The sequence below is a fragment of the Varanus komodoensis genome, unplaced genomic scaffold (genome assembly GCF_004798865.1).
Source record: "Varanus komodoensis strain SLA01 unplaced genomic scaffold, ASM479886v1 scaffold74, whole genome shotgun sequence".
NCBI lineage: Eukaryota > Metazoa > Chordata > Lepidosauria > Squamata > Varanidae > Varanus > Varanus komodoensis.
In genome coordinates this window covers 1,578,095-1,594,037 of record NW_025336401.1, presented here as the reverse complement: position 1 = coordinate 1,594,037, position 15,943 = coordinate 1,578,095, and the positions used below count along the sequence as shown (strand labels likewise).

At 48.0% G+C, this 15,943-nt stretch overlaps 1 protein-coding gene across 2 annotated transcripts in view; it reads left to right on the top strand.

The window, feature by feature from the left end:
* LRCH2 (leucine rich repeats and calponin homology domain containing 2) overlaps positions 1 to 10,195 on the top strand; it is a 39,842-nt gene extending 29,647 nt beyond the window's left edge. For both annotated transcript variants that reach the window (XM_044452639.1, XM_044452640.1), the window contains 7 exons: positions 534 to 578; positions 2,078 to 2,128; positions 2,726 to 2,783; positions 3,766 to 3,875; positions 4,074 to 4,211; positions 4,435 to 4,512; positions 5,248 to 10,195. In XM_044452639.1, the coding sequence (XP_044308574.1) occupies positions 534 to 578; positions 2,078 to 2,128; positions 2,726 to 2,783; positions 3,766 to 3,875; positions 4,074 to 4,211; positions 4,435 to 4,512; positions 5,248 to 5,367 (600 nt within the window). In that variant the 3' untranslated portion in view covers positions 5,368 to 10,195. The remainder of the gene's footprint in view (positions 1 to 533; positions 579 to 2,077; positions 2,129 to 2,725; positions 2,784 to 3,765; positions 3,876 to 4,073; positions 4,212 to 4,434; positions 4,513 to 5,247) is intronic.
* Positions 10,196 to 15,943: the final 5,748 nt, after the last annotated feature.

Sequence of the window (15,943 nt, the reverse complement as noted above, 5' to 3'; positions counted from 1 at the left end):
GCGTCTGTGTTCACACTGCAGTGCGATGGAATCTGCCCAAGCGCAGATTTGTCACCTCAGTGAGAGCTCAACCGCACACGCCTAGCTGCCCAGTTCACATCTTGCAGCACTGAAGCGAAGCCTCCCGTGGCGGCAGGTTTGCTGCCGTATCATGTCCACAGGATGGCAGCTCTGTGCGTTTGTCGGTGAGCGACAGAGTGGCAAGCGGAGAAGCTTGGCCCCGGCAGCGGCCCTCAAAGCCAGACACAACCTGCGCATCGCTCTGCGGAAACGCAGTGCTGTGAAAGCATTGCAAGCAAAAACTGCTTCGCATCCCAGCAAAAACCTTTTCCTGAGCTCCTTGTGTCTCGTTCTCCTTGGTCCCCTTCGCGCTCGGTCAGCTTTTCAGGTTCATTCCATGCTTGGATGGTTGTAGGAGTTGTCATTCCCCGGGAATGTTGGGCAGGTCCTTTGGAAGGACCTGCAGAGCTTTGTAAGAGAATGCACGCATCTTCACCATGGTGCCAACTCATGAAAAACTGTTTCCTCTCCAGTACAAGTCTTCTCGGAAGAGCTCGAGTGGAAATGAAAATGATGAGGTGAGTTAGGATTTTAAGAGGAAGTCAGTACAAGAGGGTATGAAGTGTACATTGACTTAATGGACGGGTCCGTCTTGAGTGCCAGAGAGGCGCTGCTGGGGCTGCCGCTTCGAAAGGGGAGCTCCTCGCAGTGTGGCCAGCCGCACGCTTCTCTCCAGGCAGCCTGTTGACATGAAAAGTACCTGAGCGGCTGATGCTCAGCTCCTGGGCAGAGGACCAGAATAGTTATGCGTGGGGATCTTTCATGAGGGAAACTGCGCACACTGCCAAGGATCAGAGGCAGCAGGACACCACCCCAGGGCTTGGAACCTGGAGGCCTGGTCTGTCCTTGTGGGCAGCAGCAGAATTGGGCGTGAGTGTCGCCATTTGCCAGTTTGTCTGCGGGTTCATTGAGAAGAGCAGCCCTTCTGGGAGTTGCGGCCGACTCCCCAGAGAGTTTTTTCAGGATGGGGATTATCAGCATTAGCCCCAAAGTGCACGTGGCCATCTTACCTCCCTTTTCCTCTTTTTCAAGCCTATTTTTTTTTTTTGTAGGGTGGGTAAAAATGTTCCTTGTGGCTTAAGTGCAGCAGTGAAGCTTTGGCTGCCATCCGCATTTTTACTTCCTTTCTTGGGGGAGAAGGAATGGGGTGGGGGTCTCACTGGCCTTAAAATCCAACTTTAAGAAAAGCACGGGAGAAAGGTTTTAAAGAAAGCGGGAGAGATGGGAGACACGCCCACCCTTTACGTGCCTGAATGAGCAGCGAGTTCTCCTTGAATCGCCTCGCTCTTCCCATGCGCTTTAGGTGTTTGGCTGAAATACGACCCCGAAGCAAAACCAGAGCGGTCCGGTCTGAAGTGCCTGAGCTCAGCTGGCCCAATTGCTAACACCGCTGGGACAGACACATTCTTATTGTCAGGCAGCAGTGCCCAGGGCAGCTTCTGGTGCTTCACCTTGTTATCTTTTCCCCCAGTTACTCTTTTTGAAGTAACAGGGAGGACATGGGGGACTTTGCAGGCTTAAGGCAGTAGGAATAAGGATGGCGAGGAGAGCAAGAAACTAAACAGGGCCAGTGTCAGCTGTGGGCCAGCAAGTGAGTAGTGGGCCACCCAGCCAGGGCTTCCCATCGCCAGCGTGGCACTCGGCACCCTCCCCTCTGCGGCTGGCCGGGGCGCCCATCTGGCTCGCAGGTGGCTTTGCGGAGCCACATGTGTCCGCAGGGGCCATGCGGCCTGCAGCCGGAGGGGGGCCGCGATATCTTCCGGACCCCTCATCCGTCACGTCGCTGGGCCTGCACGCCTCTAGGTTGTGGTTGCTGTTGCTGTTGCCGTTGTGTGTACACGTGCTTAGCTGTATTTCTTTCTTTATTCTGTCTTACTCCACCGAATATCCAGTATTCCCTGTGTCTGTGTATAACAACAGAAGCATTAGTTGCATACATAGTCACGGACTCATGCCAGACGTCCCTTTTAAAAACATACTTTCATCCTGTAATTCCATCTTTTTGATTTCTTTTTAGCGAGACAGTGATAATACTAATCTGTCACCACAGTCTCCTGTGTCGTCTGAGGTACTAGTCTGTGTGTGTGTGTGCGTGTGTGCCTACTTGCTTGTGCGAGGACTTCGGCTGAAGCCGGTGGTCGCTCACGGGGGAGTTGGAGGGGCCTCCACACGGAGTAGGCACTTCATGGAAGAATTGCCCAGAGCATGCTGCGTTCCAGCTGCGGCACACACCGGAAGGAAGTGGGGCCGTGACTCCAGGCGTAACTCTTCCTCGTGAAAAGCACATGCTGTGAAGAGGGCACACCCAGGGGCACCCGCTTCGCCCGCCTCCCGGAGCCGGGGGCACCCAGCTGCTCTGCATTCCTGCGCGCTCCGCTGCTGCGGTCCCTTGCTGGGAGCGAGGGTCCTCTGGGCAGTTCTCCTTTACAGGCCCCGCTTCCTTTCCCTGGGGTAGCCCAGGCAGTCGAGGGTGCAGGCACGGGCCCCCTGAGCCACCCTGTCTGCCTGCCCTGACACTTCCCGGAACGTCACGTTCCCCGGGTTCCAAAGCAGAGCAGTTACTCATCTCCGGGAACAGGCAGGCAGTTGCCACGTGAACGCCACTCTCGGTGCATTTGCGGTTGAACCACGTGACCTGACATCAAGCCTTCTCTCCCCATGGCAGGATTATGACAGGGCGGATGGCAGCTCTCACGGCCCCTTCGGGCTGAAGCCCAGATCAGGTGAGGCTCCGAGTCACATGCCAAGTTTCTGAGGGTGATTTAGAAGTAGGATGTGGTGGAAGGGTGGTCCTGCCTTCATCAAGGGAAGTAGTTCCATGCTGTCGATTTCTGGGGAGGATTGGAAGAGGTTTGGACCAGTGTGACCCTATATGCTGAGATTTTGTGGGTGGGGAGGGGGGTGATCTTAAAGGTGTCATCTTGTGCAGTTCAGGCTGAAAAATGGTGGGGTGCTCTGAGAATTGTAGGCCTTTTCTCTGTCTAGGATCACACGCTGTGAAAATCACATAGTCACCAAAGAAGGCATTAGAGAAGTTGGTTGCTGGGTCCTCTGTTGGGACTCGTGTGGAGATCTCGGTTTGGAAAATCCTGAGGCTAGAGAAAGCTGGAGGAGCATTCTCAGCTGTGGAAAAGTCCTTCTTGTGGCCCAGCCTCGCTCCTCTTCCGGTTCCCTTCAAAGTCAGAAACACTTTACTTTTCCACACTGCTGGTCCTGCATGCTAAATCAGCACATCTGTTATTTTGTTAAACTTCGTTGTATTTATCATATTGCTGCTAGTCTCCAGAGGCAGACACAGAGTAGCTCTCCAGAGAGACCTCAGCTCCCAGTGTTCCTGATGCTTGACCAGGCTGGCTGGGACTTCTGGGAGTTGAAGCCCAAAACTTCTCTAGAGCTGCCTCCCTGTCCTTGGGCACCACCTGTTGGAGTGGTAAGAGATACCCTTGATAATTATTCATAGATAATAAATGCATGCAAATAAATGTGTGCTTCCTTTGCTTTGTGCAAACTCATGGTGATCTGTCTGCGGAGTTCTGAAGCCCTGGTAAAGCCTCTTCAGGACTCTGCGTTTGGGAGCAGTCTTGTGTTTAGGTAGCATTGCTTCAACACAAATGGGTCAGTTTGCTTTGCTTTGCTGGTTGTAAAGCTTATTAACACTGCTCAGAAGCAGAACAAGCCCCTCAAAACCATTTTTCCCATCTGCAGCTTTTGGTCGTTCTCGCCAGGACTACAGTACCATGGACCCTGGATTCACAATGAGGAGGAAGATGGAGCACTTGAGGGAAGAGAGAGAGCAGATAAAGCAACTGCGCTGTGTAAGCTTTTTCTGAAACTTGAACATGGATCTGAAAACGGATCCGGGGCAGCTCCTGTTCTTTGCAGGGTAAACTTGTGGCCAGTTGCCCATCTTCATATGTTTCAGTAGTCAAGTTAAACGTATCAGAAATGTAAAACTGCCTCCATTCTGCCTTGGTCAATGAATGTTACCTTGGGTGTGCTTTTGCTTGCAACAGAATCTTGAATCACGTTTGAAGGTCAGTTTGCCAGATGACATTGGTGCAGCGTTGATGGACGGGGTGGTTCTGTGCCATCTGGCCAACCACATAAGACCTCGGTCTGTCGCCAGCATCCACGTCCCATCACCAGCTGTGGTGAGTAAAGGTGTCTGTTCACATCTGATCAAGGACATGCTTTTCACAGATTCTTTTTCGGCCCTCTTCCTAGTGCATTAGATAAACCCCTCTAATCCTGCATTTTAGAAAGGCTGCCAGCATAAATTGGCCCTTTCACATTGATACTTGCCTCTCCTGGCTCAGTGACTGTGCTTCTCTTGCAAGTTCCTACCATAATGACCCGTGTGTATTTTTTTAACAGCCTAAGCTCAGTATGGCAAAGTGCCGAAGAAATGTTGAAAACTTCCTCGATGCTTGTAAAAAACTGGGTGTCCCACAGGTAAAATTCTGAAGTGCCTTTCTAATTGTGATGACCAGATCATTGCAGAAACTCTTCAATAGCAGCCTCATTCTTGGGGGTGCTTAGCAGGGGAGGGACATGCTTGTTCACACGACGTTTCCACCCCACGTGAGGTGGCTCCCGCGTGAGGTAAACTGGTGCCGCTGCCTCACGCCAGCCCGACCTGTGCTCTGGTGAAGGCAGCCTCTCGCCTTCCCCTAAATGCCCGTGCATTTCTCCCCATGCTCCCCCCCCCACACACACACACCTGGACTCTACTGCAGATCATGTTGTGTGGGACTGAAACTGCCGTGCAGCCGTTCGCATTTCCAGCCCAAGTGAGCTTCAGGTTTGCATTTCCAGGCAGCACCTGCAGCTTCAAAATGGCTTGAGACTGCGAGGGCCTTCAGAAGCAGGGCCTGCTTTAGGGAGGAAATGGTTTGATGTTCAGAGAAGAACTGGGCGTGAGGTGTGCCACTCTGCAGGACAGCCCGCCGCCCTTCTTCCCACTAAGCACAGCACTCGATGCCTTTCTCACATGCAAACCTGTGTTTCCCTGTGGACCCGGGCGGGGCGGTGCACGCCGTTCCTGGCTGCAGCTCCCATCCTGTTTCAAGCGGAACGGGCCTCAGAGCTCCCTGTCCCAAAATGTGAGCAAATTGGAGTGTGGGAGTAGGGATCTGTATATTTAACGGCATCAAATGATACGGAATGACGTGTCCTTACCTCTTCCAGGAGAGACTGTGCCTGCCCCATCACATTTTGGAAGAAAGGGGTCTTGTGAAAGTTGGACTCACAGTTCAGGCTCTTCTGGAAATACCTTCCTCAAAAGTGTCTCAGCTTTCCTGCCTGTGACCAGTTTCTCAGAGGACAGACTTGAGGCCTGACGTGTGTTGATGTGATTTGACCCCAACCCGTTCAGCCGCCTCCAGAGGAACAGCCACAGCCATCGGGAGCCTGTTCAGGCCGGATGCTTTAGGCAGAGCCTCACTTCGGACAACTGCTTAGAACCCTGGTGTCAAACTACAGTTATCCAGCATAATAAGGAATAGTATTGCTTGCTTGTTTAACTTGGAGCCATAACAGGTTTTGCGATCATCAGATTCTCTTTGCAGGAAGTACACAGTCTCCCATGAATACATCATGATGTCTTTTTAAAAAGCAAAAGCAACTTTTAAAAAATTAATTCTGCACTGTGTTAGGTTTTCTCCTAGGTTTGCAGCACACGTTTTATAATGAGAGACAAATATCGTGAGAGATGTTTACATGGCAAAGTCATGGAAAGCATTTCTCTGTTGTGCACTGCATCGTTTTAGGGTGTGCTTACAAGGGCCACACTAAAATGTCATGTGTGAAGCAGCTCTTAGAAATCACACGTCCATTGATAAGTTTAAATTTATGCCATTTTTATGTACATCTGAAAAAACCCCACGTAGCATAGTGGCAGAAACCTGGACAATTAATCATGTAATCCAGTTACCTGTTTCCAAAATCCATTTCACCAGTTTCATTTCTTGCACTTCTTACTGTTGTACCATTTCCAATATTTTAGTTGGGTGGGTGATGATGATGATGACGAAGACGAAGACGATGATGACAGAATAGTATACAAACTAAAGGACAAGTTTTGTGGGTTTTTTCAGTATTCTAGGTTGGTGCCAAAATATTTTTTCAGTTGTACTGTAGATTGTTTACATGTGAAGTGCCTGTGTAATTGATAACTTTTACTAGTCTTAAACATTTTTGCAATTCCTTTATGTCTCAATAGATGCAATGTGTATTTTTAAATATTAGGTTTTTTGTAAGACTGGTAATATGTGAAGTTTAAAGGACTAACATCTGAGTGTTGGATGTTCTTCAGTTTGCACAGTTTGAATTTATTAGATTTGGTTTTTAGAAAAAAAATGTAAATATGCTTTTATTTATCATATTTAATTTGATACCTAATCACTTTTTAATGTATTGTTGGACAATGAACGTCACTTTTTTAAATTATTTTCCTTGTTTGGGATGAACAATAACACAGAGTTTGATTTTAAAGGAGTCCTACAGAAGCATATGAGTTAAGGATGTTGGGTTGAAAACTGCCAAAAAGAAGTAAATCTCAGGTTTATATTGTGACTGCCCAGATCTGACATCTTGCACCTGGCTTCACATTAATTTTTTAATCTAAGGAAATGCCATAGAGTAGTGAAAGTGAGGCTGTTTTGCAATATTCGTGGTATCATGGGGCAAATGGCTGGTTTGGGACCGTGTGCCATTTTCTTGGCCCTGTGCAGGCACCAATGCTCCGCTGCAAATCAGTGTGGGAGTGCATCTGCCCTTCCTGGCTTGCCACACCCCCTTCCCCCCCGCTCGGCTCTTCCCGCCTGGGAGGTACCATGGCTGCTCACCGCCAGGTGAACCTGGGCAAGCCGAGTGAAGTTGACGCTTCATTCTGGCCACAAAAACACATGGCGACTGGATCATGGGGCAGGAGCCCTCCGTTCTGCATTACGCATCACTTTTCAGAAGCTGAGTTGTGTGGTGACGCTCGGGGCCCCGGGAGTGGGCGCAGGCTCACCTGTCTCCACCGAGGGTCTTTCCTGAAGCACAAAAGCTGCTCCCACCTCACGGAACACCCTGGTGAGAGTGAAAGGCAGCATACACATTGCTCTGTCTCTCAGTTCACCTTTCAGGTGCTCCATGTGTGTGGTTGGTTTGTCTCGTTAATGCTGTTTGCCTCTGTCGTATTTAGCTAGCCTGAATTTTCCTTCCCTTGTCCAAACAATTAAGAAAATCTGTCCGCTACCCAAAGATTTTTGTTTTGTTGTCGTTTTGCGTTCTCAGCTGCCATAGTACATATTCGTAACGGGGCCGAGAACACCAGAGGAGCTGGCAGGGTGACGGTGGTGATCAGAACTCATTTTTCCCTAGACACATGCAAAGTGATGCTTTAATGCTGACTCCCCGCTCCTGCCCCGGGGTTTTGTGAACAGCATCCCTTGGCTGGATGAAAAGTGCCCAGAGCTGGGTCAAATTTTTAAACACAGCAGGAACACTTTAGATTCAGTCCGCACTTTGTGATGCGTATTTTAGTTGCTACAACAGAGAAGGATAAATACTTCACTTGGGGCTGATTTTAGGTTTGTCATGGGGCTTCCTGGCTTTGACCCACCCACCCACCCCTAGCACAGCCCAGCCCAGCCCAGCATAGCGAAGCCCACCTTTCAAACGCAACCTGCATTTTGGCTAGCACTGGAAAACAGAAAAGCTGGCCTGGGGCACACAAGGAGACTGCCAGGAGCCCAGGTTGTGTGGGCGTTGTGTCCTCCCAGCGTGCAGAGCGCTGACCCGGATTTCAAAGGGCTTGAGGAGGCTTCCCTCTTAGAAGGAGTTGGAAGACGGCCCCCTGCCCTGTCCTGCCCCGCAACATCCCAGGGAAGGGCCGGGATGCAAAAGCGCGCTCTTGTTCAGGGAAGCTTTGGCCTCGTGCTGCTCCAAAGAGCAGCCGCCAGCCAGGTGGAGAACCAGGCCTCCGAGCCTTCCAGGCGGTTTTCCATGTGGAGGAGGGCTGGGGCAGGGAAGAAAGGCCGGTGCTTCAGGCGAAGTGTCCCAGTGGCTGCATGGTCCTTCAGGCCCTGCTTAGAATCCCTGTGCCCCTCTTCTCTGCGAGAGAACCAGGCAGCACAGCATAGCCAGCCTTCTGATGTGTGTGGAACAAAACTTCCCAGCTTCACGCAGTCGGTGGGTAACTTTAGTCAGGAAGCGGCACACTGCTGCCTTTCCCACTCGGAGTGCAGCGTGCTGCGGATCAGCAGATGATGCGTGGGTGGCGATTTTTCTAATTAAGGCAGCCTTCCACTTCTTCCAGCCAGATCGCATGTTCTTGCTTTCAGTACTCAACAACTGTGAACATCTGAGCGCGTGCACTTCCACAGGCAGAAGCCTTGAATAAGTGCATTTAAATCTGCCTTTCCTGTGACCCAGTAAAACTCAAAGCCTGGTTCTGAGTTAGGTCTCCTTTTCATAGAACAGCATTGACTTCCAGCCCTGAAAGCCCTTTGCAAGTCAGAAACCAAAGTTCCTCTTTTTTTGTACAGCTGATCTGTATGATTTGATCAAAACAACCCTGGAACCTAAACTTAAGCCAGCCTGCAACTGTTTTTCTTGCCAAATGTCTGAGAACCAGTATTGGAAGGGTACCAGGATCCATTGAAAGACCTCCCAGTACCACTGCAGCTTAGGATTGTGACAAGACATCCGTGCAGGGGCTCTGGCGTGGCACCAAAGCTGTTTCTGCCCACCTTTGGAATAAGCAGCATGAGCACTTAACACAAACCATTGGGATGTGATGGTTACTTTCTGCAAAATGGGCTTGGTGACTGTACGTGAACGCAAAAGCCTCACCTGCTGTGGGAACCTTCACCTCACTCCCAGCCTGTTCTGCATGAGGAGGCAATCGTTAGATTTTGTTAAATTCTAGGTTGTGGAAATACCTCTGTATTAAGTTTAGGCCTGTTCGTTGTACCTTAATTTGGAGTGTTCTAGTTGTAGGTATTAAGATCTTTTATTCTTCTTACATGAGGAGCAGAACAAGAAGTAGTACGTACAAAAGTGCAGTGATGTAAAACTTAGAACTTCTTACCATAGCCCAGAAAACATGGTTAAATCATGCAGTTGAAAATCATAATTATGGTTGCTGTTAAAAATAATGCAGAAAGGGAATTTATAATTGAGCAAGCACTAAATGAATCTGATCTTTTCTATCAATGGGACCTAGATTTGAATATTTTCCTAGTGCTGGGTGGAGAGCTTATCTGCAGAGAATCTCTTCCTCATACGTCCAGAGCTCCAAAGAGTTCAGGCACTGAGGAGTGAAAGCGTCAGCACCAGCCAGGGAAAACGGTGAGAAATGGCCACCGCCTTCACGAGCAAATCCGCACAAGACGACATTCTCCACGCGAATGCTTTCCCGTGGGATCCAAGCTCCAGGTTTTGAGATGTTTAAGCGATGGTGCATTGTTTTCTTTTTTCCCGAAACCCTTGCAATATTGTAAGAGTATTGATTGGTGGGACCATATGAACGTGCGAGCTGCGCACCCTCCGCGGAGGGATTTTGCTGCTGGATTGCAAAGGAATTCAGGAGGCAGAAGTGCAAACTTGTGCAGTCTGTAGAAGGAAGAGAACCAGTATCACAAGGCCTTTGCCTTTCCCCCCATTTTTAAAGTAAAACTTATTTTCTTGGTCAGTATGGACTTATTTTGTATCTTCCCTTCCTTAATTCAATAACAATAGCTGAATTGACCAGCTGCTTCTATGTAAATGTGTGCAAAACTGAATACAATTCCAGCAGTTAGAAAAGTGACCCAGACCAGCTGGGCACTTGATGGTGTGTATATATTGTCATATCGCTTTGACACTGCATTTTTTTACCCCGCATTCATGTCCTGTAAAATGCTTTTCCTGCCCCCACCCTTTCCCCCCTTTTCATGGTTTATGTACTTGTATATGATTCTTAACACTCTTTTTTCAGGACTGCTTTTATTGCTGGAGTTTCCAACAAGTGTACGTTGATTGGAAACAGTCCTGTTGTTTAGTTTTCTTTTGTAAATAGTTTTCTATCAAAATCTGCATGTATAAGACCCACATGTCCAAAACCAAATGTACATATTCTATGTATAAAATGCAAACTCTTTGATAATTCTCGTGTGGTGAAATGGCATCTGCAGTTCAAGGTTGCCCATAAGAGTCTCGGGGATGCTGCATGCGTTCTTCGCGGCAGGTCTTGCAGCGGATGTTGAAGCCGTAGTGAGACGCACTTGGTGTGGTCCTGGATGCCGGCTGGTTTGACATTCCCTGCGGAGATAACTGTGCAGTGACAGGTTTCACTGGAGGAGTTCTAAATAGGACAGAATTGGTCTTAATCCTCGGGCAGGCAGGACTTGATACCAACTCAGTGCCCCAAAAGACGGTGCAAACTTTCTGGTTCTCCATAAACCATCCATCTGGGTAGCACAAGAGGCCTGAAGGTGCAAGAACAGAAAAATAACGGGAGGAGCGGGCTGAGGCTGGGTCTTGCGGCCAAGAGGCCTGCAGTACAGGCACAGTTCAGATCTCGTGACTGCGGGGGTCACTGGCGGAGCAGTGTGCCTCAGGTGGCGCCTGATGTTCTGGAATGGGGGGGGGGGCAATGGCTGACACCTGCTCTGAGCCCACAAGACTGGCGGCAGCCAGGTCTGCCTCTTGTCCCAGATGAGGCCTGCAGGCCTCCACAATCCTCCTTGGTGTTTGTGCATCCCCCAAACGGATTTCCAGCGTTTCCCCCAAACATTTCAGATGTTTTATTTGTGGAAAGGCATGGCTTTGCTTTTTCTGCATCTCAGCAAAGACCATAATTAGAAGCTCAGCAAAGGAAGAAGCTTTTCCAAGCTCTCCAGCAGCCAGGTAAAGCGGCACGTTTTGGCTTCAGCTACATTTTTTGCTGGCTGTGCCCCCTGAAATTAACCCCTGCTCTTGCGAACAGAAGGGCTGTCATATTTCTCTTTTTCTTCATTCTCTGCCTGTGGAGAATGAGTCAGCCTTTACAGCTGACCTTACGTTTTCAGAAATTTGGCTATTGCTTAATGGTGGACTGGGGGATTTTTTTTCCCTCCTGGATCTTGAATGCTTTTATTTATGGAATGGTATTGTCAGAATTGTTTATTATTTCAGGGATGAATTTTCCACTTCCTTCAACCTAATTTTTAAAAATAAAATTTCAACAAAAGGAAAAAAGCTATGGCTATGTAAAATTAACTATATCCACGTCTATGCATGTCACACAACACTGATATATTTTCCAAAACACCCATTGGTTGATAGTGAACCCTCCCACCACCCTTTAAAATGTGCAAGTGTCACAATCCTTTCAAAGGGTTGAAAAGTGTTTGATGGAGGAGCTGGCAGTCTGTCTCCCAGCGTTGCAACACCGCTTTCTTTAGCTGGCAGAACGTCTCGGAGAACCCATTTGTGCTGCACATACATCGATGTCCAGGGAGCAGATAGAAAATTTAAAAACTCATGGAGATCAGTAAATATTAAGGAGTGTTTCAACATGAGATGCATCGGAATGACTTCCCAAGAAGGGGCAGCTATGAGGCATTACCCAAGCATAGACTTAAAAGCCGCATTAGCTGTACTGCAGCTGCAAAATATAGCCAACCCCTTTTTGAAGGGATGTGGCATCCAGTGAGCATGGAGTAAAATGTTTTGTTGAATAGGATGCAACTTGCAATCCGTAGACTCCTCAAGTCACCAATGCAGTGTTCACTGGATTATGCACAATGGGAGAATCCAGTTCCCAATCTTATTCATTGGGATTTTACATTTTGCCTTTCATATTTATTGGCCAATAGCAAAATATTTCTAGATCCAGATCATAAGTTTATTTACCTAGTTGGCCTAGGTAAGCACTTCCAATAGATGCTGAAGCCAGCAGGACCCGCCCCAGGTACAAGCACCTGTGACTTCTACAAATACTGCCATTCAGCTGTGGTTGGTGAACCATAATTAGCCCTCAAAACAGAATAAAAACTCAGCCTAGCAGCACCCACAAGTTAGTCCAGGTTAAAATTCACCATGACCACCATACACATTTCCATACCCCTTGGGGGGGGGGGAACAATCTGGACTTACCAGTACATCAATTAGGATGGGAAAATGTATTGAAATATAATTAATGCAATATTAAATGCCATGCATCTCTAACTAACTGTTGTAACTGGGGAGAATCCTTACCCATTCTACTATGCCTAAAACAGAATGTCATCCATCCATTCAGAGAGAGGCCCCAGGTAATTTTTCTGTCCTGTGTTAACACAATTCACAGGAGAAAATTTTCAGATCAAACATGTTTTGCACGCAGCAGCTGCAAGTGGAGAGCTCTGTTTTTCTGGCTAACAGTTTTAAGGTTATTTTCCAGCACGGGCTTAGCTCTTTACTCTGTGCTGGAGAATCCGGAAATGGATCTCAGGATGGAAAAGTTAACCCTGTGAATTTGAAGCATCTTTGTTATTAGGACAAGCAGTACTTCTAAATAGGCAGGCAGGCATCAGTGAAACAGGGGAGTAGATGAGGTCCAAGCTTGATCACTTTTGAGTTTCCCATAATATAATTTCATGTAATACGGATTTGAAAGTTGAAGCTTCTCTTGGAGGCGATCTCCTGTCCCTCTCAGTTGATGAAAATCTTGGAGTTCTACCATCAGCCCATGAGGTGCCCTGATGCCAGGAGGGGAAACTACGTGAGCCGGCTTGTTGGTCTCACCATGTGAAAGCCTGACCTACAGCTCTTATTGAAACTCCAAAGCCCAGATACTTCCTAGTGAGTTAAAGGAGAGACAGAACGTGGAAAACGCTCCCCAGACCTTGGTTGAATTGTTATTGGCCCCTGCCTTTACCAAGGAATCGGAAACTTTATAGTCCGTGGTTTGATAATTAATGCAAAACAATGAAAAAAACCCCACTCAAACCAAACACTGAAGAAGAACTGTGATCCTTTCCTGCTTCAAGAATTTCTTCAGATAACAGAAAAATCCAAAACCATGATTCATAAGAAGAAACATGAGGTTATTTATAACAGATGGGATGTTTCAAGGGAATAGCAACTCCAAACAATTTTGGACATTCCTCTCCTCTTTCTAATACATGAGTAACCCAGTCACCCCTTGCATCCCTTTGTCAGTATGGGAACAATTCTTTTCAGCCCGGAATACTTCCAGTGATCCAGTGGATATCACACTGAAGCAACCTGAGAATTTTCCATCCTGGCCAGCAATAGCGAAAGAAGAAGTGAGGAAATTATCAGGGGAATGCATTGGTAGACATGGTAGGCATGTCATGGAGCCAGCTGGAGCCGGGGGTCAGATTAGATGGCCGGGAGGCCCCTTCTGACTCGCTCTGTTTCTATGTTCTGTGTTTCTAATTCAGGCAGAGCGCCTGAGCCAGAGTTAAGTTCCACTGGAATTTTTCCTGGCTCATCTTGATTGGTGGGTGGTGTGATGTATCAGCACCCATTTATACTATCATTAAACAAATCTCCAACATGTGGCAAAGGGCAATAATTGCCCCAATTCACAGGAAAGGAGCAGAAACAATCTGTGTAATTACCAGCTCATTAGTTTACTATCTGTACTGGGGAAAATACAGGCCCCCATCCTGTTGCACCACTGACTTGGCTGGATTTCCCTAGAGAACATTCCCGGTCCTGAGCCGGCAGGCTTCATTAGAGGACGATCAACAATCGGCCATTGTATCCTATTATCCCATCTGGCTAAGAAATGCGCCATCGCAAAAGGGCATCTTTATGTGGCTTTTGTGGGCTTACAAACAGCCTTTGATTCTATACCAAGAAGTGCCAGTGGGAAAACTAGGGAAGACTTGGATCCACCAAAGACTTCTGTGCTTAACACAGACTTGGGAACCTTCAGCTGCTCAGGCTCCCTGTAGCTCCAAGGGGCATTTGTCCAATTCCCCTCCTTTGCAGAAGCCAGTCAGGCAAAGGGAGTCTGCTGGCTCCCATTTTGCTTAATCTTTATATTAATGGCTTGGCTTTTACACTAAGTGGCCAACAGTTTCACTCTCCTGTATCGCTATGAACTTTTATTCCAATTTTATTACATGCCGGCGATGCTGTGCTACTCAAGAACCCCTTTTTTGACGACTTTTATGTTCTTTTGCATAGTAGTGACTTCAAGGACCAGATTATAAATTATAAGAACAAAATGATGCAGTTGTCCAGGGCCTCAAGTCAGCAGAGATACCTTTGATGTGTAGATAGAAACCCTCTAGAACGGGTTACCCAATTTAAATATCTTGGGGTCCATTTTTGATCAAACATGCTTTGGGCACCCATGTCAGGAATACGCAAACTGATCTAGTTTTTCTAGTCTCGGTGTGGGCAGTATAGTCCAGCTGCCATCCCAGCAGTGTTTGACAGCAAAGTAGGATCACGATTCTTGTCTGGAGCCCCTTTGTGGGTTGAAGCCTGTGGGGATCCCATTGATTTCCTTTTGAATTATTTTCTTCGAAAAATTGCTGGTGCTCCCAGTTGCATTGCTGGAGTATCACTGAGGGCAGAACCAGTTCTCAGATCTTTCAAAGCTCAGATTTGGGCCGCAACATTTCAATTCTGGGTCAAGATTTTAAGCTCCACAGCTAGTTAACACCTACTGCAAGCAGAGCCCTAGCAAAGTCTGTGGAATGAACTGGTTGAAAGACAAACGTGGGCTTTAGGAATTGCATGATCTGAAAGGACCAAGGCCTACAGCAGCTCTCTTCACTCTTAAGCTGTCTGGAAAAATTGGATACTAGAAGCACAGTGATCAGAGCATGGAACATGTGCTCACCTTTCTGTTTAGGTCAAACGTTGCCCCGGCCTATATTAACTTCTGGACAGTCCCATGCTGTGCTGGCTGGCTGGATTGAATACCATTCCCCCAGGAGAGCTACTGAGATGTTCAAACACAGGCCCTCATTCTGAATGGGGGGTGTCAGTGCAGGCTTAGCCAAAAATAGACACTCCAGCACTGCCTCTTGGATTGCGACCTCCTTATTCTGGCACGAGATAGTTGGATAAACCCCGATGTTCAGGACTCTAGATGTGATTCGGATGCATTGAGGTTGGTTTTGGTGGGGCGGACACTTGCCAAGTTCTTTTCTCAGCCAATTAAGATTAAAAATTACTATTTTTATCATATAGCTACATCTATCAATACATTCTTTTACTTTTAGTCTTAGTGTGACATCGCTCAGAGCTGAATCAGCTGTAGGAGCAGCATCCAAAAAAAGAAAAATCTAAAACTGTTCAAAAGGAACATAGAGGGAAAAAGTGGGAAACTTGAACTCGCCCCAAAGGGAGAAGCAGCAGCTGGGAAAAGGGAGGGGCTACTGTGCCCACTCCCCACATTCCTCCCGCTCCCAGTGGTCCCTGCACAACTCGCCAGGGGATGCCTGCCGGGAGATGGGTCTCGGGTCCTTTCGTGGCTGCACCCTCAAAGGGCAGCGCTGCTCTTGCCTCAGCCGAGGGCGTTCGAGCAGACCACGTCATTCCTTGAGCTCATAAACAGAAACAATAAATATTCCCCTGCGCGAGCTGAGCTCTTAAAGGTGAAGGATGTGGCCAAGACCAGGCGTCCCTGCGGCAGGCGATCCGTCTTGCCCTATTGATTGTTCTGTTTACAGAAGGCAGGGCAGAGGTCCCAAGAAAAGGAAAGGGTTTTGCTAGGCTGTTTCCCCAAGGCAGCTGCAAAAGCCTCGCCCCGCTCCTTCACCCTGCCTTTGGGGAATCGTTTTCTTTTTGTGACATTTATCTTTCATTTTATCCACTGTCTGGCCTGTGAGGAGGGCTGGCGCATCTTCCCAGCCCTGCGCCAGCCCTCCAAAAGCTGCTAGGCTGGCGGAGGGGAGCAGCC